The sequence below is a fragment of the Prionailurus bengalensis genome, chromosome B2 (assembly GCF_016509475.1).
Source record: "Prionailurus bengalensis isolate Pbe53 chromosome B2, Fcat_Pben_1.1_paternal_pri, whole genome shotgun sequence".
Lineage (NCBI taxonomy): Eukaryota > Metazoa > Chordata > Mammalia > Carnivora > Felidae > Prionailurus > Prionailurus bengalensis.
The window spans coordinates 96539304-96566852 of NC_057349.1; the positions used below are offsets into that span (position 1 = coordinate 96539304).

At 37.7% G+C, this 27549-nt stretch overlaps 1 protein-coding gene across 1 annotated transcript in view; it reads right to left on the reverse strand.

The window, feature by feature from the left end:
• PDSS2 (decaprenyl diphosphate synthase subunit 2) overlaps positions 1-27549 on the reverse strand; it is a 263366-nt gene that overhangs the window by 63743 nt on the left and 172074 nt on the right. The window contains exon 4 of the mRNA XM_043592048.1: positions 15832-15906. Within this exon, the coding sequence (XP_043447983.1) occupies positions 15832-15906 (75 nt within the window). The remainder of the gene's footprint in view (positions 1-15831; positions 15907-27549) is intronic.

The following is a 27549-nucleotide window of genomic DNA, read 5'->3' on the forward strand; positions in this document are numbered from 1 at the left end:
ATGAAGAAGTTTATGACCAACCAACTACTTCGGTGGAAACAAATGGTCAGTGATGCCCTTCATCCTAGGAAGGCAACAGAAACTAAGAAATTTAGGAGAAACCCGCTAAAATGTATAAGAACACACTGGATGCCATCTTTGTACATGGATTCAAAGCTCATTTTCGTGGCAGCAAGACAACTGGTTTGATTATGTAAATCAACATGATTTACGATTCATGAACCCAAATACACACCAGTAACATGTGGCCTGTATGAAAAAAAAAAAAAAAAAAAAAAAGACCTGTGCAAACAGTGAAAGGAACACAAGAACAGATTGAAGAAAGTCAGGGGGGCCGCAGAGGCCAAAGGAGTGTTGGCAAAAAGAAGGAAGAGATTCTGCAGTGACTTTATCTGTGGTGATTATGCAGACTTTTCATGAGGATTGACAAACTATAAAAACTTTACAAAAAGCACCAAAAAACTACTGTAGATGCTTCACAAACAGCCCTGACATGGCCTTCCTGAAGTTCCAGATACCAAACCTCTGCTCTCTCCAGCTGGGGGAGGGTTGACATTGCAGTTACTCAGCAGTTTCTAGCCCTGAAAGGCAGGGCTTGGGTCCTTAGGCTAAAAGCCTCAAGTCAACTGCTCTAATCAAAACCCTAATGATAGGGTTGGCCTAGACCTCCAGGTCCCCATAGATTCCCTGACTCTTTCTGACTCCAATTTGTTATTGGTAACATTACTCCCAAACTCAGCGGCTTCAAACGGTAATCATTTGCACATGGGTCGATGGATCAGCCAGGATTCAGCTAATCTAGACCGGTAGCTCTGCTTTTCATTGCGCATTTCTAGGTTTCTCATTCTTCTTGGACCAGCAGTCTAGCCAGAACATATTTTTCTCATAGTGATGGCAGAGGTCCAAGAGGGCCTCCTATTGGCCAAAACAAGTCAAATGGCTGGGCAAAGAGTTAAGGGGCATGAAGTACACCTGCCCACAGTGAAAGAAGATTGCAGTTCAATGGCAAAGGGCATGGATTATTTATTGCTGTAGAAGTAACTATCCCAAACTTAGTGGCTTAAAACAACAACAAACATGTATTGTGTTTCATAATTTCTTTGGTTCAGAATTCAGGAATGGCTCAGCTGGGTGGTTTTAGCTTGGGGTCTCTCATGAAAGACTAGAAATACTATACCTGCAGACAGGAGACTGGAATGAACCTGTACAAATACTCTATATTTCTAATTACCATCTATTACTTTTTAAAACATTTTTGTGCAGTGAGTAAACTTTATGGGAAAATGCTACGTAGAGCGTACTTAGCACTAAAACAAAAGACTGATACATAAAGAACTGGTTAAAAGATGATGAATGTTGACTCAATTCCACCAAATACACAGTGAAATGGTAATAAAACAGGAGACATAAATTGTATATGACTTAATAAGTTGAGAGAGAGACTACCTGCTGAACTCCTGGGCCCCTGCCCAATACTTGCTTCCACCGCCAATAATCTTGTCTGGTGTTTCAACCTGTGTTATTTCAACACTCCTCCAGCTGATCTCTCTGCTTCTAATTTCTTTGGCTTCCACTTTAACCTACTCACCACTTCTACAATAATCTTTGTCACATACCTCATTGTATAAGATCCTATGGTGCATTCCTCTTACTTACTCTTTTAAATCCAAACTCCCCAATACAAATGTTCAAGGTCTACCCACTGAATCATGGATCCCTTTTAAAATGATCACCTTCCCTAACAAGGCCCCTTTGCTGTAGCTCCAACTACAATTTTGTCTCCATCTTAGTTCTCAATACACACACAGCTGATTTGTCTAGCACAGCTGCTAGCACACGATAGGTACTCGATGACATTTGTTAAATGAACACGCCTAGAGTAATAACTAGGTCACCCTAAAACAAAATAAGTTTCTTAGTCTTAGTTGAACCTGTGTCCAAAGCACCTGCATGTCCGTGCTGTATGTATTTTCATAATACCTGTCTGCCTCTCAGAATTTACCTCCAACTACTCTTCTACTCATCCACTATGTGCCAGCTGGGTAGACCTTCTTTCTATTTGTGGATACATTAAGCTGGTTTCTCCTATAGGCCTTTGCCTGAGTTGCTTCCCCTTCCTGGAATGCTTTTCCCCTCTGTTCTTTTTTCACATAGCTAGTTGCTTTTTGTCATTCAGATCTCAGCTTGAAAATTATTTCCTCAGAGAGGACTTTGATGAACATCCAGTCTAAAGGAACTCCCTTGGGGTATCTGGGTGGCTCAGTCGGTTGAGTGTCTGACTTCAGCTCAAGTCGTGATCTCATGGGTTGTGAGTTCAAGCCCCACATCGGGCTCGCTGTCAGCCCATCAGTGCAGAGCCTGCTTCAAATCCTGTCCCCCCTCTCTGCCCCTCACCTGCTTGCACTCTTTCAAAAATAAACAGACATTTAAATAAAAAATATAAAAATAAAGTAACTCCCTCGATCCCTATCCACTATCACTTCTTCTTATTTAGTTCTTTGCTGTGCAATTATCACTATCAGTTATTTCTCTTGTTCTTTTCTATGATTGGTTATAGTTGGCCTCTCCACTAAGATGTAAGCTCCCGAGCACTCCAATTGCTAGTGTCTGCCACAGCAGATGCTCAAAAGATATATTAAATGAATGAATAAGCAATGTCAATACTCACAGCCAACTTCCTGATTCCAACAAACCTCAACAATTTCTAGTTCCTTTCTACTACAATTTCTAAGACTCAAAAGAAAATTCCTCCAAGAAGCTTCCCTGAAATATTAATCCTTAAAGCTGTACTTTCTCCTATATATTTATACTGTATCATATAATTTTACATGTGGTCTTCTGGGCAAATTGCTCTCCAGTGGTTGCATGTGCACATTTTTTCCTCTGAACTGTGTGTATCATCAGGTCCTTGAGGGCGTGTTTTTGGTTGTAGCTTTGTTTTGAATAATCCAGTAGTGCTCAGAGTGTTGTGCACACAACAGCAATTCAATACAGGTTTACTAATAGGTACTGTATCAAAACTGCCCAATATAGTTCTATGGCTAATGTAGGATTCATGATGACAAACAATTCAACCAGAATCCAATGTGAAACAATTTATCTAGATTTCCCAAATTCAATCTCTTTAATACATTAAAGTATCAGGAGATAGAATCTTACTCTCTCATTTTTCCCTCCAAAAGAAATATCTTCATCGAGGTATTTGAGTAGGTGTTGGAAGAACTGGCTGTTTTCAGTTGGATGCTGAAGCTATTATTCACCATATTCACCAATGTCCCCTACATATGGGCCCATCACATATATCCCTATTTGTTTGATTGCAGAAAATAATTTCTGTACAAAAACTGTCTGTAGAATTAATCATCAAATAATGAAAAATTCAGAACACAACATATTTCTCTTTTAGTCTTAGTTGGGAAGAAACAGAGTCAAGTTCAAAATCTACTTATAGCATATCCAGGTCGTATTGACTACAATTTCAACTTCCTTTCCAGTTCTCAATTTTTACTTTCCTAAACTTTGTTTCTTTGTCTACCCAAACTCATTTACCTATAAGTCTACAAAGAGGAATTCCCACAGGACCTCTCTAGAGCTCCTGAGTCTTTCATATGGAGAGTCTGCCATCAGCTCCCCATTAATCTGATTCATCTAAATACATCCACTTCTCTCCATAACCAAGCCTCTTGTATGTCAAATCTACCCTCATTTTTTCCCCAGTAAACCAGGTGTAAAACATTGGAGCCATTTTTGATTTCTTACTCTCATGGCACATGAGTACACAATACTCAATACAATACTTAGTACACAACAGACACACTAAAATAAGCATGTATAGTAGGGTATCGGCAACACAAAGATACCATAAAATTTATAGGAAGAAAATTTTGTATTTGTGATTATTTTAAGTCATTATAACACAAATCAAGCAATAAAGTCATGAGGACTGGCCCTTCCAGCAAGATGGAGCAGCAGACTGAATTTACTCCTCCACCTGAAACCACTAAAACACTGGACAAAATATATGAAACAAGAGCTTTAATGCATTTGAAATCAGGCAACAAATGACAGTGATCACTGAGAGATGGGAAATAAATAAATGTTCCAGTTTACTGTCTGGAGAAAATGCCAAGTCACAGAGCCTAGCAGTCTCCTTGAGTTGAGGAGATGGACTGGAGTGTCTACAGAGGCCAAAGGGGTTAGAATTAGGGGCTAGCATTCACAGGGCAGAGTACTCAAGATAGGTGAGCTGCACGTCTAGAGATGTACAGAGGGTTTTCCAGAAGTCTTCAGCTGAGCATTACCAACGCATGGATACAACATTATCAAAGTCTGAGGAGAGAATCATTCAGGAGGTAGAGAGGGAACAATCCTTAGAGCTCACACAGGGCTGGGAGTAGTTCCTGTTCCCACCAGCCAGAGTGGAAAACCTCATAATTCACAGGGTATCAGTAGAGTACTCAGAAGGGTTTTGCCTTTCAGGTGGGGAAAATTAGCTCTAGACTAAATACTATTCTGGTCTTGCCTATCAAAACTTAAATGTAAGACCTGAAAAAAATCAAACCGTTTCCAGTAACTTAACTGAATTCCAGAAGAAAGTTCAAGAATATTTATAGAGATACAAAAATATCTAGAATCCAATAAAATAAAATTCGGTGTCTGGCATCCAATCAAAAATAACCAAGCATGCAAAAAAAAAAAAAAAAAAAGGCAGGAAAACACAATGCATAATGAGGAGAGAAATCAGTCAACTGAAGTCAACTCAGAAACAACACAGATGATTGAATTAGTAGACAAGGATATTAAAACAGTTTTCATAACTGTAGTCCATATGGTCTAGGAGCTAGAAGAAACCCTGAGCATGTTAATAGAAACACAGAAAATATAAATTGGTGAGCCTGAATGTGCACCAATAGAAATTATCCAAAATGAAATACAAAGAGAAAACAATAATACTAATTAAAAAAAAAAAAGAATACAAATCAGTGGGCTCTGGGTTAATGTTAAGCAGCCTATTATACATGTAATTTGAGTCCCAGTAAGAAGGAGAGAGAAGGCCAGAAAAAATATTTGAAGAAATAATGACCGAAATTTTCCCAAATTTGATAAAAACAAAACTCACAGATCTAAGAGCCCCAATGAACCCCAAGCACAAGAAACATGAAAAATATGACACCAAGGCACATCATAATTCAAATGCTCAAAACCAGTGGTAAAAAGAAAATCACAAAAACAGCATCAGAAATTTAGCCACATAATATACAGAAGAATAAAACTAAGGATGACAGAAACTCCGTTGTTGGAAATAATATAAGACAACAATGAAGCAACATCTTGAAAACACTGAAAGAAAAAAATTCATCAACGTTGAATTTTATATCCAGTGAACATATCTTAAAAACAAAGTCAATATAAAGATTTTTCTCAGACACAAAAACTGGAAGAATTAATCACCAGCAGACCTGTACTATAAGCAATGTTAAAAGAAATCTTTTAGGAAGGAGGAAAATAATACCACATGGAAATCTGGATGACTGACAAAAAGAAATGAAAAGCACTGAAGATGTGAATTATGGGGGTAAATATAAAAGCCTTGAAAAAATTAAGTCCCTTTAAAATGTAATTGAATGTTTAAAGCAAACATAGTAACACTGTATTGTGAGATCTATAATATATATGGGAGCAAAATATATGAAAATGATAATACAAAGGCTGAGAAGGAAGTAGTAGAAATAAACTTTTGTAAGCTTCTTATCCTGTAAGTAAAGGTATATTATCACTTGGAACTAGACCGTGATAAATCAAAGATCTATATTATGAACTCAAGAGCAACTACTAAAACCGTAGTAAAGAGTTATAGCTAACAAGTAAAAAAGGAGACAAAATGGCATTGTGAAAACTAATCTAAGAGAAGGCAGAAAAAAGAAATGGAAAAACAAATGGGACAAATGGCAAACAAACAACAAGATGGCATTTAAACTCAACCATATCAATAAACACATCAAATATAAATGATCTAGACACACAAATTAAAAGGTAGAGATCATCAGACTGAATAAAAGAGCAAGATCCAACTAAATGCTGCATATAAGAAACCTACTTTAAATATAAAAACTGGGGAGCTTGGGTGGCTTAACTTCTGCTCAGATCACGGTCTCACTGTTCATGGGTTTGAGTCCTGCATCGGGCTCTCTGCTTCCAGTGCAGAGCCCACTTCAGATCCTCTGTCCCCTCTCTCTCTCTGCCCCTCCCTGGCTCTTGCACACTCCCTCCCTCTCTCTCTCAAAAATAAACATTAGGGGCGCCTGGGTGGCTCAGTCGGTTAAGCACCCGACTTCGGCTCAGGTCATGATCTTGCGGTTCGTGAGTTCAAGCCCCGTGTCGGGCTCTGTGCTGACAGCTCAGAGCCTGGAGCCTGTTTCAGATTCTGTGTCTCCCTCCCTCTCTCTCTCTCTGACCCTCCCCGTTCATGCTCTGTCTCTCTCTGTCTCAAAAATAAATAAACGTAAAAAAAATTTTTTTAAAACATTAAAAATTTTTAAATATAAAAACAGTACAAGGATGGAAAAGATAACACCATAATTTTAATCAAAACAAAGCTGGAATGATTATATTAGCATCAGATAAGGTATACATCAGAAAAAAAAAACATAAAGCATATTACCAGGGCTAAAAAAGGTTATTAAAAAAATAATAAAGAGATAAAATCATCAAAATAGCACAATGATCTTAAGGGTTAATGTGCCTAAAGCAGAGATTTAAAATACAGGAAGGAAAAACTGATAGAACTGTGAGGAGAAATAGAAAAATCCACAATTATAATCAGACACTTTAACACCCTTCTCTCAGTAACTCAGAAAATAAGCAGAATGAAAACAGTTATAGATAAAGACTTTAATGACACTATCAACCAATCTGACTTAATTGATATTTACATAACACTCCATAAACAACAGCAGAATACATATTCTTTTTAAGTGAACATTTACCAAGATAGATCATATCTGGGTCATAAAACAACTCTCAATACATGTAAAATAACTCAAACCATATAAAATATGTTCTCTAACCACAAAGGTATTATAAATCAATGACAGAAAGACATCTGGAAAAATCTCAAAACACTCAGAAACTAAATAACCAGGTTTTAAATAATTTGTGAGTCAAAAAAACCCAATCTTCTTACTATTCCTTTCCAAAGAAATTAATAAGTGGTTTGAACTGAACGAAAATTTAAAAAGTAATGTAATGAAAACTTGTGGGATGTCGCTAAAGTAGCACTTAGAGAGGAATTCATTGCATTAAATGTCATATTAGAAAAGAAAACAGGTTTCAATTTATAAATGATTTCAGCTTAAAACGCTTTAAAAATGATGGAAATAAAGCCAAAGTAACCAGAAGAAAGAATACAGAAAGGTGAAAAAGAGAGAAAAGTGGTGAAGCCAAAAGCTGGTCCTTTGGAATCAGTAATATTGTTATGCTTCTTGGGGAAATAAAAAAGACACAAATTACGAATGTCAAAACAAGAGAGGTGACATCAATATACACTCTACATGTATTAAAAGGATAATATGGGGATATTATTAAGAACTTTATGCCAATAAATCTGACAACTTAGATGAAGTAAACAATTTCTTTAAAGGCTATAACTACCAAAGGTGACTCACGAAGAAACACATAACCCTAAATAGTCCAACAGTTTTTAAAGCATTAAATTTGTAGTTTAAAAAAACCTCAACTTTCCCACAAAGAAAGGTTCCATGGTTTCACTAATGAATTCTATCAAATATTTAAGGAAGAAATAATACCAACTCTACCGAAAAAAATCTTTCAAAATAATAAAAAGGAGTTAATACTTTCCAATTTATTATGCAATAATATAGATGCAAACATTAACAAACTTTAGCACATCAAATTCAACAACGTATAAAAAGGAGACTGGATCAGAATCACATGAGGTTTACTCCACGAATGCAAGGTTGGTTTAACATTAGATAATCAATTAATTTACCATATTAATAGCCTTAAAAAAAAAGGAAAACCTAAAAGAAAAAAAAATAAAAAAATATGATCACCTCAATAGCTGTAGAAAAAAAATGTCAAAATCAACATTAATTCCTGATAAGAACTCTCAGGAAATTAGGAATACAAGGGAACTTCTTCACTAATCAAGAGCCTCTAAAAACAAAAACAAAAACCTCCAGTTAACATCACACTTAATGGTGAAATAACGAATGTCTTTCTGCCAGCATCGGGAGCATGTCAGGAATGTCCATTCTCACTACTTCAACATTGTGTTGGGAGGTCTAGCTCTTGGATCTGAGATTTTGCTTTACCTTACATACAAACTAATGAACTAGCTTGTGACTGTTTTAGTGATGCTAACAGAAGACACAAGACTCCTGGATCAGAGACAAAGGACTTTATTATTCATGGCACAGCAAAGCATGTGCATGAGCATATTTGTGTTGGCTGCCCTTGATCCCAAGTCCTGCAGGGGCAACAATGTGGGCTCAGATGGATGCTAGCCTTCAGTGGATTTGTGTTACAGCTAAAATCAAACCAACAAACGAAACACTGAGTTTAGGGGATTGCTGCTTTTGTAGCAAGTAGTAAGCAAGCCTGCTCTTTGGGAGTAATGGCTATGTTCATTATCTTGTGATGATAGTTTCAATGGTACACACAAATATTAAAACATCAGATTGTGCACTTGAAATATTTGCAGTTTGGGATGCCTGGGTGGCTCAGTCGGTTGAGCATCCAACTTTGGCACAGGTCATGATCTCGTATTCATGACTGTGAGCCCCACATCAGGCTCTGTGCTGACAGCTCAGAGCCTAGAGCCTGGAGCCTGCTTTGGGTTCTGTGTCTCCCTCTCTCTCTGCCCCTCCCCTGCTTGCTCTATGTCTCTCTCTCTCTCAAAAAACAAAATAAAACATTGGAGTATTTGCAGCATACTATACATCAATAAAGCTATATCATTAATTTAACAACTATTTTTGGACTACGGCTAATGTGCTAGGCACTGTTCTGGTATTAGGAATACAATGGTAAACAAAATCCCACCTCCCACAGAGTTTATATGCTTGTAGGAGAAACTATAAGAGAAATATCAGAGGGTGACAACTGTGATTAAGATAAAGGGAATTAAGTATGGTGGCTACTTCAGATTCGGTGAGGGGCTGTCTTTGAAAAGATGACATTGATGTAGAGACATGAATATCAAGAAGGGGCCAACTATGTTAAATTGGAAGAAGAATACCCCTAGCCTTTATTGTTTTGGCTTTCTAACTGTTTTCACATACCTCTAATTTCCAGTAAACCGTCATAATGACCACTGATGTATTAGGTTTCCCAAAGGTTAATTTGATCATGTAATTCCTTTGTTTAAAAATCTTTAATCCTGGGGCACCTAGGTGGCTCAGTCGGTTAGGTATTTGACTTCAGCTCAGGTCATGATCTCATGGTTTGTGAGTTCGAGCCCCACAGCGGGCTCTGTGCTGACAGCTCAGAGACTGGAGCCTGCTTCGGATTCTGGGTCTTCTTCTCTCTCTGCCCTTCCCATGCTCACGTTCTGTCTCTCTCTCTCAAAAATAAATAAACATTAAAAAAGAATTTTTTTTTAATCTTCAATCCCTCCATTATCTCAAGTACTAAATATGGTTTTAGCTCTATATTCTGGCATTGTAAGTCTTGAAGCATGTGACAAAACCTACCTTTCCAGTCTTCTTACTATTCCTTTATTCTAATGTGGATGAAGGCCTGATCTTAAATACACCTACTTTTGATCATGCTGTTTCCTCTGCCTCAAATGGCATCCTTCTCCATCAACAGACGTCCTTCCCATCCTTAAATGTCCACCTCAAATATCACATTCTCCTTGAAGTCTTTTCTGATTTTCCCAACCAGATGTGACTTTTTGTTCCAATTTTCTCCCTGTTATTTTTTCAATGGACAAAGCTCCCCTTGCTAATCTTTTTATTGTATTTTAGAAGGTGGCATTGGGCTTTGCAGGTAGGCACCAATCTATAACTTCCTGGTGAATTGAATTATTCTTATATCTTACTTGAAAGATGCTAAGGGCTAAGGAAGATATGCTAAGGGGCTAAGGAAGATAGGCATAAAAAATAAAAAATAAATAAATGGACATAAGTGACCTTATCTACTTCTCGTAAGAGAATGATATACTGAAAGTATAATCTATGCTTGGAAAAAAATACAATGGATCTTTGTAATTTTAGTACAAACATTTAGTACAAAATTTAGTACAAACTGGCTTTTAACAGTTAAAGCCAGTTAAAGCCAGTTCCTTTCCAAGAGAAATGGATCCTCTTTAAAACCCTCTCACTTTCCTGAGACCGGGGCCAAGCCAACATGAGCAGAATCTCTGAAGACAGGAAAGAGGTGTGCTGTTCCCCATTTAAAAACCAACATGAGTGTTGCAGAGGACCTTGATTAGTTCACAAGGAAGGAGTACAAGTGGGTGGAAATAATAAGGAATCAGAAAAACAGTGTTTAGGGGTCTCTAAGACCACCCCAAGGTTTGATGGCCTTGTTAGGAGGACTCCTAGGACTCAACATATAGTCAAAGTCACAACTATGGTTTATTACAGCAAAGGATATAAAACAAAACCAGCAAAGGGAAAAAGGTGCATGAGATGAAGTCTACAGGAAACTGGGCGCAAGCTTCCAAGAATCCTCTGCCAGTGGAGTCAAACAAGATGTGATTAATTCCTCTAAGAATGAACACATGTGATAACATATACAAAATACTGTCTACCCGGGAAGTTCATTGGAGACTCAGTGCTCAGCATTTCTGTAGGGGTTGGTCATCCTCTCTGCCTAGCATATACCAACATTCCAGACTCCCAGAAGGAAAGCAGATATTCAAAATAAACCACATTACTGGCAAAAACATTTTGGCTACAGTGAGCTGCACTTACCAGTTAGATAATGGTAGAGACACTCCTAAAATCCAAGTTCCCAGATTCTAGCCAAGGGCCAACTTCAAAAGCAGGCTTTTCTAAGGATAGCAATCTTTTTCTATATATTGAAAATATTCTTACTTTTTTTTTTTGAAGAATAGATTTTACTTTAACTTTTTTTAAAGTTTATTTATTTTGAGAGAGAGAGAGAGAGAGAGAGAGAGAGAGAAGGAGTAAATGCAGGCGAGCAGCAGAGAGAGAAGAAGAGAGAGAGAATCCCAAGCAGGCTCCATACTGTCAGTGCTGAGCCCAGTGTAGGGCTTGAACGCACGAACCATGAGATCATGACCTGATCCGAAATCAAGAGTCGGATGCTTAACTGACTGAGCCATCCAGGTGCCCCTAAAGATATAGTAACTTTTTGATTAAAAAAAAAATCTCACTTCTAGGGTTCTTTTTTTTTTTTTTTAGCAAATAGTATAAAATAGAGCACTGTTAAAAACACTAAGATGTTCATCATCACAATATTGTTTAAACTCATTTAAAAAAAAAGGAAACAGGGTAAGTATCTAAAAATTGTGGAATGGTTCAGTAAATTATAGTAGTATGGAGAAACATTAAATAGTCATTAAAATTAAAATTTGAAGACTTTAAAAAAAATTTACTTTTAACGTTAATTTATTTTTGAGAGACAGAGAGAGAGAGAGAGCACGAGTGGAGTAGGGGTAGAGAGAGAAGGAGACACGGAATCTGAAGCAGGTTCCAGGCTCTGAGATGATAGCACAGAGCCCGATGTGGGGCCCGAACCCACAGACGGTGAGATCATGACCTGAGCTAAAGTTGGACACTCAACCGGCTGAGCCACCCACCCAGGTGCCCCTAACGTTTGAAGACTTTTTTAAATTTTTTTAAATCTTTATTTATTTTTGAGAGAATGAGAGAGAGAGAGACAGAGTGAGAGCAGGGGAGGAACAGAGAGACAGGGAGACACAATCTGAAGCGGGCTCCAGGCTCCGAGCTGTCAGCACAGAGCCCAATGCGGGGCTCGAACCCACGAACCGAGATCGTGACCTGAGCCGAAGTCGGACACTCAACCGACTGAGCCGCCCAAGTGCCCCATTTGAAGACTTTTAATAACAAATCCTAGGGAATCAATCGGAACAAAAAATGACATAGAATAATAACTATAAAATGGGAGAAATATAGAATGAAATCTAGAAGGAAATACATTAAGGTGTAATCATGATTCATTTCTGGGGATGGTTTATGTAAAATAATTTCTTTTTTCCTCTTGACCTTTTGCTGTGCTTTCAATTTTTATTACCAAATACGCAGTTACTTTTCTAATTAGAAACAAGTTATAAGATAATTATGCTATAAAGATTTTAGATATAAAGGTCTGGATTCAAAGCCAATTTTTCTAAAATGCAAAATATTTAGTGTGTACAGTGAGTAACATGAACACAATGTACACGGCAGGACTTGGGAACTCTTAGAATGGTAAACAACAGCTGCATTTAAAATGCAATTTTGGGGGGGTGCCTGGGTGGCTCAGTTGGTTAAACATCTGACACTTGATTTTGGCTCAGATCATGGTCTCATGGTTTGTGGGATAGAGCCCTGCTTCGGGCTCTGTGCTGACAGCAAAGAGCCAGCTTGGGATTCTCTGTCTTCCCACCCCCCTACTGTGTGCTCCTCCCCCACCCCACTTGTGCTCTCTCTCAACATAAAGAAACAAACTTAAAAAAACATAAAATGCAATTTTTCTACTTCATATACTTTTTTTTCCCAATTAGCTAACAACAACACCAAACCAGGTAGACAGAGAGGAAATGCTATAAACACTAAAGAAAGCACAATGGCTAATTTTTATTATAAAGAAAAAATGGTTCATTCACTAACAAACACAAAAATAAAAATACTGTTTTTCAATGGCTAGATCAAAGGATGAATTTCCAAAATTACTCTGAATGTTTACATGATCACAGTTTACATATGATCTGTCAAGTATTACTAATGTTAAGTCACATAAATTTTCATAGTTTAAAGGAGGATTAGGTAATTACTCTACAAACTTCTTCTGGAGAAGGTGATTTTGGATATATTCAGTTGTAATTCTCCTCCATTTGCTTTTAGTGCATCTACCCTGGTCACATAGGCACTGCTCCACAGAAAGCTATTTTCGTACTACCCAGGTTCTCCATCACTGCATTAAGTAGCCATATAGAAAACAGACTGCATTGTATTCTCTTCTCCCTAGAGAGAATAAATGGTTTGCAGCTGATTTTAAATCACAAAGCAATTCTTTTGTGTACTGAATTGGCCCAAGGCTACGGAGGTTGTGCCACTCACTTCCCACATGACCTCCACTTGTGGCTGCTTCCCAATCGTGCCAGAACATGAAAACCTTGAAGGCACTCCATGTGGGGCAGTGCTCTCTCTGCCTCTGAAGGCATTCCTGGGCCAAGTTCGAAAACCCAAATTCTGAACTGCCATTGCAATGGCAAGCACACTTAGAGGAGGGGGGAGAAAGGCCAGGATTTTTCTGGTTAGGAAGGGAAATGTGGTTAACCTAAATTGGACCTGGGACACAAATGGAGGCATCCAGAAGCACTCCCGCAGCTTCAGTCCAACTATGCATTTTCCTTCCGTTATAAAAACAAAACAAAAGAAAACAAAACCAACCAAAACAGCTCTTTAAATGGTTTGGCTATATTCAGAAATGTAATTGCTTAAAGAAGGTCGCTAGTGCTTTAAAGGGCTGTGTTTGGGGAGACGGTAGGGAAACAGGGCAGATGGACAAAGCATTGCTACAGATTCTCTGAAGTAAAACTAGCCAATGAAAGTCAGCAATTAGTGCCTGCTAATTGGCAGTGCACGTATGATCAACAGTCCTTCAAAGACTTTCGTTGCTTCCTCTTTTCTCTTTCCCAGGAAGAAACAGATTATGTGGGACTTGGAGTCAAAAAACCTGGGTTCAGATCATGCCACTGTGAAACATACATCAACAAAGAGTTTCCAGATAATAGGCTTTCCTGCCTTTTGTCATCCCTGAATCTCAGGCTTTTAATGTATAGAATGGGCGTACCAACAAATGCCCCCCTTTTTATGGGTGACTGTAGAGAAAGAAAGTATAAGCAAACTGTAAAGGGCTATCTAACCATTTACTGTTGTCGTTGCTGTTAGGTCTGCCTGACATACAGAAAGTATTTAATAAATGTTCACAAAATTATTAACAAACTAGGCTAATTATAGTGGGCAAACAGTTAAGAGTGAATAAACCAAGAACCCTAAAACCAACAATAAAACTTTCACTTAAAAATTAAGGTATTTAACTGTACGATATTAATATCTTACATGGAACTACGGTGAACACATTGGAACTATCCCAGGGGAAAACGATGCCTCAACTGCCAGAAGAGGTCACTGTCATCACCATATATGGTGGGATCTCAGGTATGGCAGAGGGAGGCGAGCAAATTGGGTTTCATGAGGTATAGAGGTAGAAAACGCACGGTTAAGAACCTGAGCTCTGGTGTTCAAATCTCAACTAGCAAGTTGTATGACTGTGGGCAAATTATTTAATCTTTTCTAAACCTCGGTTTTCCCATTATGTCAAATGGGGATGGCAGTAGTATCTGCTAGCAGGCTTTCTGTGAAGATTAAATGAAGAAACATAGGTGAGTTACTTACCACAGTGTTACATGTTTAGCCACTATCATCTTCTTTATACTATATATGAGGCAACTTATGAGTGGAACTAGACCAGGAATCTTCCATTCTACAATGTGCTATTAATCCTCAGCCATGGTAGTGAAGTATGGTATATTTTTGAAAAATGCGGCAAAGGGGGTCCCACTGTGGTCGTATATCCTGCCAGGTCCCCACATACCACTAGGCAACTTAGGTGAAGTTAGATATGCCTCCAGGGAACTGTGGTTCCTTGAACCAAATGTTAGCAGACGTCCAAGGTACAATTCTTCATATTTTACTAACTATTCTCTGAGCCATCCAGAGTCCCTGGGTTATACTTTTAAATTTCCTATGCAAGTTGCTCATGCCCTATGTTTCATTTTCCAGTAAAATCAGTCTTTCTTTTTTCAAATGGAAATGTCAAAAAGCCTAAAATGTGCATATGCGCATATTTTCTCTAATTTGCAGTGAGTGAAATCTTGCTAATACAGAAGCTAAAGAAGTTAGAATAATGAAACCCTAAGCTAGGAATCCCGTATAATAGCATATACCATGTTAAATGATGGCGGTGGTCAATGAGGCAACTGCTTCACATTCAATATCCTACTGAAATGAAATAACTGCATTTTAAAGAAATAAAACCTAACCCATAAGATGTCCTGTTAAATGAGTCAAAAAACCTTAATTCTAGATCTATATAATTAATCAGAATGATCCAACTGCACAACCATCCTACTTCTTATCACAGAGAATTTAATAACGCAGTGAATTCTGGATCTTGGACATAAAAGACATTCTTTCCTCATGCCCTCAAAAGTCATCCTCTTCAGATCATGTCCACTCTTCTGGGACACGGAAGACCCCTTCCTCTGGGGAAAGGCTGCGCCCAGCCACCTCAGCACGAGCTGTTTCTCCAGTCTGCCTGCCCTGTGACAGTGCTACCTGCCAGCCAGTAGACAGAGCACCCTGGTGTCTCCTGGGCTGCTGCAGACTGAACAGACTGTGAATCCAGCCAGAGGATAAGAGGTTGTTTTAATTGGCTAAATCTGCTATGTACTAAGCGTATGGCCATGGATTTGTAGCCAAAACACTAATCTAAAAAAAAATGTCATGTACAATTTAAACACAAAACAAAAATGACATTTTCGCTCGTCAATTCTAGTTTTGCCACGAGGGTTTTTAACCTAACATTTTATAATGAGTACCCAATCCCTACCTTTGCTGAAGTAGAATTTTCACGGTATACTCCCTGCACCAAGTCCATAAGAGCACTTGCTAAAAGTTCCACAACCTAAAAAAACAAGAAAAAAAATTAAAAGAAACAATTAAACATTTTTATGCCCATTTTTACCTCAGAAAGCCTCAGAAGGCTTAGCAGCAAGGCAGTATTTGTGCTTATGGGGTTATATACAAAGATCCTGGCAAATGGCATTGCCCACCTGGATATTAGAGCTGTAATCCAATTTTTTTCAGGCATAATTCAAGCAAAAAAAAAAAAAAATCTTACAAGCACAGCATTGAACTAATATATATGAAAATCCAGTAATAGCCATTTTGAACAGAAGCTTAAATTTCAGATACCTAATGAAATCTTAACTCAATTTATTTTCTGTATGTTTATTTCTGTCAGGTGGATACTTTTTCAATATCTCCATTCTGGGAGCCATTACAATGCTAATTTTCATACTTAATACAGAAAGAAAAGCAAAAGCAAAAGAATGGTTAACCTTTCAAATGTGTTCATTCTGTTATACTTAAAATGCACTGTGGATATATTTGGTGGAGGGCCCCTGGGTCAAATGTACCATAAACACTGAAAATTTTTATAGAACTGCAATATTGAAATCATATTCATCAAACCTGTATTATTTTCAAGACTCAGGCTGTTAAAAAAAAAAAATCAACCAAAATCAAAAGCTTTGAACTTGTTCCAGAATGTAAAACAAGCAGAAAACAGTCTCTTTGGAACTACTGTACAATTTAGACTTGTTTGCATAAACCATCTTAATTCAAGAGGATAAAATAGTGGTATTTCAATGCAGCCGTTCCAAACAAGAATTCCTCAAAGCAGCCCCAACCGCTTCTTGCGAAGTCTTAATATCGTGTATATTTAGCTTCCTATATCATGCAGTACCGTATCTGATTCCCACTCTTTGCTTCCTAAAATTTAGCTAAGTTCTGATTGAATTAAAGGATTTTGTTTCAGCTTTTATCATTCTTGTAATTGAAGACATTATTAAGCCAAAGGATACAGACCCAAACAACAAGATACTTTAATCTCAGGTACGTTAGATTTAATAAACATTTTCTTAGACACAAATTACATTAATTTGTGGAAAGACTTGCTTTAAAATTTTAACACATGAACATTCATCTCCAAATTTATATTTACGTTCATCCTGTGTAACACAGACAAGGCTGTTGATATGGAAATTTTGCTGATTAAAGCCATTTTTTTTCTAGCTCTGCAGATGGGTTAATTTGTAAGACCTATACAAAGTCTTTTTTTTTTTTTTAATCACATTGCCCTTTAGGTAACCAAATACTTAAGAAATATTGTAGCAATATGAGCTGCAGAGGAACTGGAAGGACAATGATCCTACAGTGTTACCAGATGTGTTGAGTTATTTAAGTGGGGAAGAAAGAAAATGAATGGATTTTTTTCCCCTGAAGGTATCAGATAAGCTCTATTCCCAAATCCAGGAGGATAGAGTATCACCAATAGGTCTATGAAAGACTGTAACTAAATGCACAGCATCAGATTGGATTACAGTTTATACAAGCAACATCCCAAGATCCCCCTGATGGCCGGACACGTAATACAGATCAATCACTCACTAAGAAATGTTACGGTTTTGAAACAGTTTGAGCTCTGAGACCAGCACTGGTAAAGTGAAGAGGGATTTATAAAGAGAAAGTCCACAACACTAAATGTCAAAATGATGGCATGAACTTTTAACAATGGATCTGGCTCTGCATAACTAGACTGTGCCTTTACTTCCCTGAGATTTCAGACCAGGCAGAGGCAACAGACATTTTATTGTCTCTTTTTCTTTTTAATGTAATTAGGAAATATAGACAGACCTGTACTCATAAGTTCAAAATTTATAAAGGACCCATAGTTCCAAATAGCTATAGTTACTTGAGCAGAATACACCTCCATAGCCAATGATGATCATTGAGGAAAAAGCTTTGGATTTCCTTGGGTTAACAAATCAAGGAAGGTAAGAGATTATGAAAACCAGCAATAGCCTAGGGGAGCTGAAGTGTCCCAGGCAAGGGTGACTTACTCAATGCACACATAAATCTCTTTCTATTGCCTGAAATGTTTACTTAACCTTTTTTTTTATTACCTTTTTTTTTTTTTTTTGAGAGGGAGAGCACACACATGAGCATGTGTGTAAGCGGGGGAGGAGCAGAAGGAGACGGAGAGAGAGAATCTCAAGCAGGCTCTATGCCCAGCGCTGAGCCTGATGTGCAGCTCAATCTCATGACCATGAGATCATGACCTGAGCCGAAATCAAGAGTTGGATGCTTAACCACTGAGCCACCCAGGAGTCCCTAACATTTAAAATTATACCAAAGAGAGAGATGTTTAAGTATCATCCTCCTTTAAAATTGTAGTATTTCTAGGAAGACCACAGGACTACCAGCTACACATATTTAATGAGGCCATTTATTGATCTGATCTTTTTTCTTTCTTTTTTTTTTTTTTTTTTTAAATTTTTTTTCAACATTTATTTATTTTGGGGACAGAGAGAGACAGAGCATGAACGGGGGAAGGGCAGAGAGAGAGGGAGACACAGAATCGGAAACAGGCTCCCGGCTCTGAGCCATCAGCCCAGAGCCCGACGCAGGGCTCGAACTCAAGGACCGCAAGATCGTGACCTGGCTGAAGTCGGACGCTTAACCGACTGCGCCACCCAGGCGCCCCAATCTGATCTTTTTTCAATACATGGCTTACTACATAGGCACCTGTTTAGACACCTTTTGTATTTCAATATAAGAAAGTACCTGCTTCATGATACTTTTCTCCCTCAGATTCTTGTGGAATGATTTGTTCCAGCAACCCACAATGGTAGCAAGGATAATGGCAGTCAGAGAATCCAGAAGCCTAAATGCCAGATCTCCTGAGACTAAGAACCCAAGCCCTCCACTTCTTGGCACTCTTAACAAGGGCACCATGAGAAAGATTAAGGACTTTCGTTCCTCAGGCCCAGAGGGGCAAGCAAACACTATCAACTACAAAAACATGACAGACTTAAAAGAGCATCAATGATAGCCACTCTTAGAAGCCCAACAATGAAAAGACTGTAATGAAACAGGGCAGAGCATTAGGAGCCAAAGGATCTAGACCCTACTTCAAGGTCTCCTAGTAATGTCATTTTGAGATCTGGGGTAGGACAATTAATTTTTCTCAACTATAAAATGAAGGAAGTTGCGAAACATAACTCTATAAGGTCCCTTCCAATTCTGATTCCGAGCTTCTAGAAATGCAAATCTTAATATTTATAGTTAGGCATGAAGATTTTAAAACTGCTTTTTTATAAAGCTTGGTAAGACACCTTTGCTCACCAAAGGTTTATTTATTTTTTAAAGGTTTTTTATTTATTATTTTTTTAATGTTTATGTATTTTTGAGAGAGAGACAGGGAGACACAGGATCCGAAGCAGGCTCCAGGCCCTGAGCTGTCAACACAGAGCCCGATGCAGGGTTCAAACTCACAGACCGTGAGATCATGACCTGAGTTGAAGTCGGATGCTCAACTGACTGAGCCACCCAGGTGCCCTGCTCAGATATTATTTTTATCTATTCTCTTCACACAGACTTTTCCCTCTGTCTGAACTCTCCCGATTACTTTCTTCATGAAAGTTTTTGTATCCAAGCCCCTTGGTTTCAAGACCTAGAATCCTAATTAAGCAATTTTCATTTCCTAAACCATTCTAAACCATTTCCATGTCCTAAACCATTAAGACTGATAGCCCACCCCACCTACTGACAGAAATATCCTAGTTGGGTCAATTAAGGTCAACACTGCTGAGTTCTGGGTCTTGAATGGCTCTAATGCTTGGGAATAATTCATACAATCGGATTCAGAATGATATCAGGTTTAAGTGAAAAGTTGTGTCAAACAAATAATGGCTCTAGTTGGCCACATCACTTCCTCTCTAATGAGTAAATATGTAGAACACTTAGAAGAGAATCTGTCACCATTAATGTTATAAAGTTTACTTTGGCTGTTTAGACAGTAATCAAGCAGGAGATAAGCTAATTTCTGCATTTCTGGAGGTTGCAAGAATGGCATAATTGCTTACCTGCACAAGCAATACAAAAATGCTTTTCTTTCTGATTTGTCATGTTGAAATCTGACTGCCTGGCAATGCCATATACTATTCCCACGTCTTCTGAGTAACACCCTCAATTTCAGTGAGCCAGAAGTGGTAACTGTTCAGACTGTCAATGTCATGAGCTAGCTTCTTGGGGGCACCTTGTTTGGAATAAATTTCTTTTATTATTATTATTTTTTTAATTGACGTATAACTGATGGAATGAATTTCTTAAATGGTTAATTTACAGGACAAATTTCGTCAGTCTCAGGGAAAATGTAATTGCCTCATTCTTTATCTTCTGGCAAGAGTAACTACAATTTGATGATTTTTCTTAACTGAAAAGCAAAAGTGATGCATATGCACTCGCAAAAGGTGTTGTGGTGATTACACCCTGAGCTATAATAAAATTCCTATCATAAAAAATAGAAATTAAGAGAAGTAGGGGTTGGTAAGAGAACAATAATGACCAAATAACGTCTTCACACTGCTATCTGAGGACGTCTGTAATATCTTCTTAAAAGAAAAAAGCTGGTTACAAAAGCTGGTTACAATAGCATGACAGATATTTTTAAAACAAAGTGAGGTCAATCTCTGTGTTTATATACGCTGAGAGAAAAGTCGGAAAAGACAACAAAATATTAAGGGCGCCTGGGTGGTTCAGTCAGTTAAGCATCTGACTTTGGCTCAGGTCATGATCCTGTGGTTCATGGGTTCAAGCCCTGTGTCAGGCTCTGTGCTGACAACTCAGAGATTGGAACCTGCTTCGGTTCCGTGTCTCTCTCTGTGTGCCCCTCCCTGGCTTGTGCACGTGCTCTCTCTCTCTCAAAAATAAATAAATCAACAAAAAAAATTTTTTTTAAATGAAAGGACAACAAAGTAGTAATAATGATAATGTGTAAATGGTAAGTAAGCATCTGGATGATTTTTAATGAAAAAATTTTCTTTTTCAACTTTTATAAATTGCTTAAATTTGTAATCAATAAATTTATAACTGCTTAAATTTACAATGTATTACATTTTTCTCCCCTCTTTTATTGTACTGCTTTTATAATCAGGTTAAAACAATAAACCTATCTCCATGGAGTGGGGCGGGGAGCTGGGGAGCACACTCTCCTTTTAGCCTCAGAGAGGCTTCTGAAGCTGTGTCCACAAATTGATTTCTGGAATATATCAATCAAACAATAGTCCTCGGAGTAGCAAAAATAAGATCAGTAAGTGGTGGTAAGCATTCTGTGGAGACGAGCTGTGCCTGTCTCAACAGGCGTGATCCAGGAGTACTGTCAGTATTTGACAGATGGAAAAGTTTCAGCTGAGTTGTAGATAGTTAACCAGGAAACCAGACCACTTAATATGGGCAAAGGAGCACCCATCTCAAATAAAAAGTAAAATACAACTAAATCTTTAGAAAAATATTAACTATTAACTAATGTGGCTCAATAAAAGCTTGAGCCAGCAAAACCTATCTGAGTTGGTGTAGTATGGTTGTGTTTTAACTCACTTAAAAAAGGTTGCTACAGAGGTGCCTGGGTGGCTCAGCTGGTTAAGCATCTGGCTCTTGATTTCAGCTCAGGTCATGATCTACAGATCGTGAGGTTGAGTCCCATGTCTGGCTCTGTGCCTACAGTGCAGAGCCTGCTTGAGATTTTTTCTCTCTCTCCCCCTCTCTCAAAATAAATAAACTTGAAGGAAAAAAAAAAAAAAGGTTGCCCCGCACTTAACTCATTGGTATATAGAAACTGTGGAGGCTATTACAGATTTATAATCGTCTTTCAAAAACTTGCGCTGGAAAGGTTATTTTAATGAGTTTTTACTACAGTGTAGAATGACAACGTGTGATCCATCACTCTATTTGGGAGGCAAACGAACACACAGCCCCTCAGTCTTTACTACTCTTAACAGCTGCTAGCGAAGGAAATAGTCATGTGTGTGCACGCATCTGCAGTGCTGATGGCATTAATTACACACAAATTTATTGCACTCCTTCCCCCACCTCTAGGAAGAAATAGCAATGCATGAAGCAGTTGCAAAGGTAAAACGCCCTTGGGGAAGAATTAATTCTCATATACATCTTGGGAGAAACAAAAGACAGATTTAGCATAAATATGTCCTTTCCAAAAAGCTTTGATATTTGAAGGGATAGTGTCAAGATTTTTTTTTTAAGCCACAAAACCAATATTGTCAGTAAAAATGTCTTACAGAAAAATACTTTTAAAGATAAAGGATGCCGAACAGTCTGCTAAGAGTAACCAGGGCAGTTAGCTTCACTCTTCAGTTCCTCTTCACAAAAAACAAAGCACGGAGTGTTTGAGAGATGCATTTAATGATGGAAAGATTTACTTACATTACACCAAGGTGAGGTAGAGGAACTGGCTAAGAAGTAGTGCTCTCCCACAGAGACCAATAATAACATCTAACATTTGCAAAGCACTTTATCATTTACAGACTGGGTTTAAGCAAACTATTCTGTTCCAGGTGGATTCAGTCCCCCAGTGCTCAGCCAGAGCTTTCAGGCTGGCAGCCTCAATGGAGAAGCGACCTCTGAAGAACACAGGGAGCAGCGGCAGTGGCCAAATAAGGGGTGAATCTACTCACCCACCACCTGGGCACAAACAACCCAGATGAGCCCTAATCTGCATGCTGATTAATATAAATGAGTTGCTTTAATAAAGCCATTCATGAAGTCTGAAAGAATGGTTCTCCCCACTCCTTCCTATCAGACAAGGACCAGGTTTAATGACGACAATGATGAAAGGTCTGTTGCAATAAACACACCACTAACTCACAGGAGTTCTGGAGGAAGCTTCTAACTAGGCTTTTTGAAGGGAGCCTTTTCAATGCTGCCAAATGTGTAAGACCATGCTTATTTGTGGGAGGGATAGCAATCTGTTCTAGTGAGCTGGAAGTTCTTTCTGGCTAAGGGGGAAGAGCGGAGAGAGAAATGGCACAACCAGTAGGACAGGTGCAGCAAAAACTAAGCAAATTGATAATCTTAATTTTTAATTTAGAACAGCTGATACATTGGTTTATGGCCTCTAACTACTGGTAACATTTGTCAGAAAGGGCTCAGGAAAATTCAGCAAACTAAAGAAAAGTCTAAAAGAAAATAACAACTGATAAAACTTAAAAGAAATGGGCCACAAATTCAGGAAGATGGCTTGAATATGAAGTGCTGAAGTTTAATATTATATTGGCTAATGCACTCATTCCATAAACATTTGCTGACAGCCTACTATGTTCCTGGCACTCTACTAATGAAACTAGTTATGACCTTATAAAGATAAAGGACATTACTTTGTTATTGACCACTTAGAAGGCTGCATGACTTTGGGCCATCCATATCACTTTTTGTTTTAAGTGTATTTATTTATTTGGGGGGGGGGGCGGTGCAGAGAGGAAGGAAGAGAGAGAATCCCAAGCAGTCTCCATGCTGCCAGCGCCCTGTGAGATCATGATCTGAGTCAAAACCAAGAGTTGGATGCTTAACCGACTGAGCCATCCAGGCACTCCCTCTGCCCCCCTCTCCCATAGCACTCCTTTGGGCCTCAGTTAGCTTATCTAAGTAAGAGGTATCTACATTTTATCAACAGTTAGCCCCATGACCAGAAATACCTAAATGTGTAGCTGTATATGTTTTTTATTCATAACAATTGTAAGGATGATGCCAAAATATGGATTTCTTTCAGTAACAATAAAAAAGTGATCCAAAAATAAGGAGTTTTTTTTTTTTTTTAAGATTTTATTTTTAAGTAATCTCTACACCCAATGTGGGTCTCAAACTCACAACCCTGAGATCAAGAGTTGCATGCTCCACCGACCAAGCCAGCCAGGTGCCCCTTGAGTTCACTTTTTGAATGACGGTGCATGGTTCTTGGTCTACTGTTCACCACTGAGTAATGATAATCATTTATTGATTTAAACAATGCTTAGATTCCTGAAAAAGTGGCTGATAATTTTTTTTTACAATTTAAAATGCTTACACCAAAATAAAACTTTTTGTAAGAAAAGGAGAAAAAGAGATGCTTTCCAGTAGGCTAAAAAAAAAGTTGGTTAAGTATCTTGCATTACTACAAAAACTAAATAGTTGCTGGGAATTAAATGCTTAGTCGTGAAACAAAGTAATTCTGACATTATCATACAGCAGTTAGTTGCTTTAGTTTTCACTTTCTCCAACATAAGAATTCCTTATGTATGTTGTCAAGTTTGTTGTACCCAGGATATTCCCCATTAGGATGCCCCACACTTAGTAGCTCTGTTACACTTTGCTCTGACAACTTCTCAGAGAGAATTATATCTGCCATCTCAGTGACGTGCCCACTTTTCCCCATGTGGCTGATAACCTCCATTCTGCTTTCACTGCTTCTTCCTTTGATGGCACTCTCAGTGATGTTAAGTGATAGTTTCCAAGTGTGATTTTGCTTAAAGGTTAATCCCACCTTTGAAAAACACAAGTTCACAATGTGAAACTTCAGAACACCAGAATCAAGGTACCTTATTTCATTCAACGAAAGGATGCTGCTGGCTAGAACACTGCCTAATAGTATCAACTTTCAAAATTTTTAAATTGCAACCCACGATAAGAATTGTATTCTACATCATGACACACACAGTACATGCATACATGTGTATGTACAAAAATGAGTGAAATTTTTCATAAAACAAAAGTTTCATTATCCCTCTATTTTCTATTGTGATCCATTAAAGAAAAAGTGTTGACAGTCACTTACTAAAGGGATTTCACTATCCACCATAAACAGCATGTGATCTATAATCTGAAATACTACCTTATACTGATATACGTCATGTATAACTCATACCTTGGTTAGCCATTTTAACTGCACACAGAGTCCCCAGATTTTTGACACACAGTTTACAGATTGTTATTCTGAAATATATTTATAAAGGTGTTAATTTCTTTATCACTGTATTCCAAAAACATGTAAGTTAACGGAATAGAAACAGAGGCAGAAGGCAGGTTAAAACATAATCATTCTCGGGTACTATGGGGTATAATATTAGGGAGCATTTCCACCTTGGTTTATATACATCACTGATACTGACTCTCAGCTTTGATCTTACTAGATTCATAAAAAAAAAAAAAAAGTTTAGAACACATTTGGCCAAAGAGTTAAAAATTTCAGGATTTCTCTGAGATTCACACATACTCTTGCAAATTCCAGGAATCCCTTGTCTTTTGGATAACATGGTTCAATTTTTAGTTCAATTAGTTCCTCTTCTAATTGGGCTACACTAAAAGGCAGATGTTTGTAATTCAGAGACGTCCTGAGGTTTGCACTTTAAAGGCAACCACAGAAATAAAAGCATGACTCATATGCATTAAAATCCACGCATCTCGTCTAAAACTGTAATTGTATTTCTTCCAAATACCATTGCAGCTCTTCAAAATCTGTGAATCAATGGAATGCTAAAAATAACTGGCTCTATTGGTACTGCATTCTAGAAAATTAGGTAATCTTTTTTTCCCCTCCTTAAAAAAAAAAAAAAGTAGTAGAAACTCGAGATTGGCTGTATTGTACCCTTGAATCAAACAATGGATATACTTGGGTTAGAAATTCTCTAATCTGTAGAGATACAATTGGGTTGTTTTGTTTTTGTTTTTGTTTTTGTTGATATAATTTACATGAAGACTGAAAACAGGTGATACAATTGTCTTTTAAACTGGCATTTCTAATGCTTAACACAATGCACGCAAAAATTTTATTGCACCACCAATACTTTTTCCAATATGTGAATTGTATAAATCATAACTTTCAAAATAAATTTGCAGTTATAATTGTTTAATCATTATTTTCAGAATTTTATATCTGCATATCATCTTATGGCTTTTAAAGTACTTGAACAAATTAAGCCGTATCATTTGCTCATCACAAACTGGCCATATAGGTGAGTTCATTAATTTAGAGTATTGTTTTAGATTGCTGAAATATGCATGTAAATCTCTAGATCTTAGACATTTATAAAAGATGGTCATTTCTCTATTACATCTCTGAGTTTATAAACAATTTTTTCTTGATTCCTTTGTTTTTCTTCCTATATCGTAACATCTTCAGGATCTGCATATATACATTTTAAGTTCAGACTCTCTCCTACAACACTCAGAATTGTAGAATTTTGCAACTGGTAGGGATACAGGAGATGGAAATAATGTTGTCTTTATTTTACAGATGAGGAAACTAAGAAAACAAGTTGCCTCTGCTTACTGGTTATTTCTCCAAAATGTTTCATAAAGCTCCTAATGATGTTTGTATTGAAATACTTATTCCAATATGTTAAAACTACTAGTCGCTTAAGGTATTATAAATCCCAATACCGGTAACTGCAAAATTGCTGGCAAAAAAGGTATCATGGTTCTTGGTTTGTTAGTTTTCTACTTTAGCTAAGCTAGAGGATTCTGGAGCCAGATTGCCTATATTTAGATTTAGACAGCAGCTCTACCATTTCCTCAAGGAAATTACTTAACCCTTTCCTATGTCTCAGGAGAGATTAAATAAGTTAATACACATAAAGCACTTGCAATAGTGTCTAGCACAGGGCAAGCACTCAAAAATATAAGTTGTTAATATTATTAAGTGCTTTGTACTAATTTTAATAAATATTAAATATTCTACATCATGAAGTTTCTAAGCTGACTTGAAAAATGGAGTATTAAGACATTAGAGGGATGCGCCTGGCTGGCTCAGTCCATAGAGTATGCGACTCTTGATCTCAGGGTCATGAATTTAAGCCCCACATTGGGCATAGAGCTTAAAGAAAAAAAAAAAAAAGACAATAGATAAACAGTCTGGAGAAAAAGATAAATGATCAATGATCTAAACTAGAATTCTGAGGGAGAAAATGAACTGTCCAATGTTAAATGGCTAATTAAAAAAAAAGTCAGAGATAGAGAATAGGTCCACAGACTTCTACTTGAGGTCTTTCCACTTCTCTTATGTGGCTTTATAGGTCATCTCTGAGAAGTATAAAATAGGTAAGTGCTATATAACCCAACATATTATGAAAACACAAGTTATCCACAAAAGTGAACGCTGAAGTTGCTTCGGAATGAAATAGTTAATGTGATATTCTAAACAGGGAAACTGTCATTTAAAAATCAAAGACTGGCCATACACTACAGTTTTGGTGTTTACTGATATCTGACTGACTTGCTGGGCACAGTGAAAATGGCCCCAGAACAAAGACAATTAAGCCATGTGAATAACAACAAACAATGCATTTTCCAAAATGCTTAAAAAGAAACTTCCTTGGCACAGCTGTACTTTCCAACAAGCCCACTTTAATGTTTTCACGGTTTCCAATATCAGAAATGACCTCAGGGTCAGGCATTTGTCAGTTAATGACCTGTTGGGCTAATGGCCTTCAGCTTTGCCTTGGGCACACAAGTCCTCCAGTAGGTCATTAGCTGCCAGAAAAGGGCTCTTCCCCAATCACTATTGCTAAATAAATAACATTTGCTCCTGGGTTAAGGCCCCATCAACCAACTTGGGCTTAGAGTGAATTTTTTCCATGAGTATTTACAACTCTGAGGAATCAGGAAAATGATGGAAATGCTAAAACCAAATTAAATCAACACAAATGAACTATCTGTA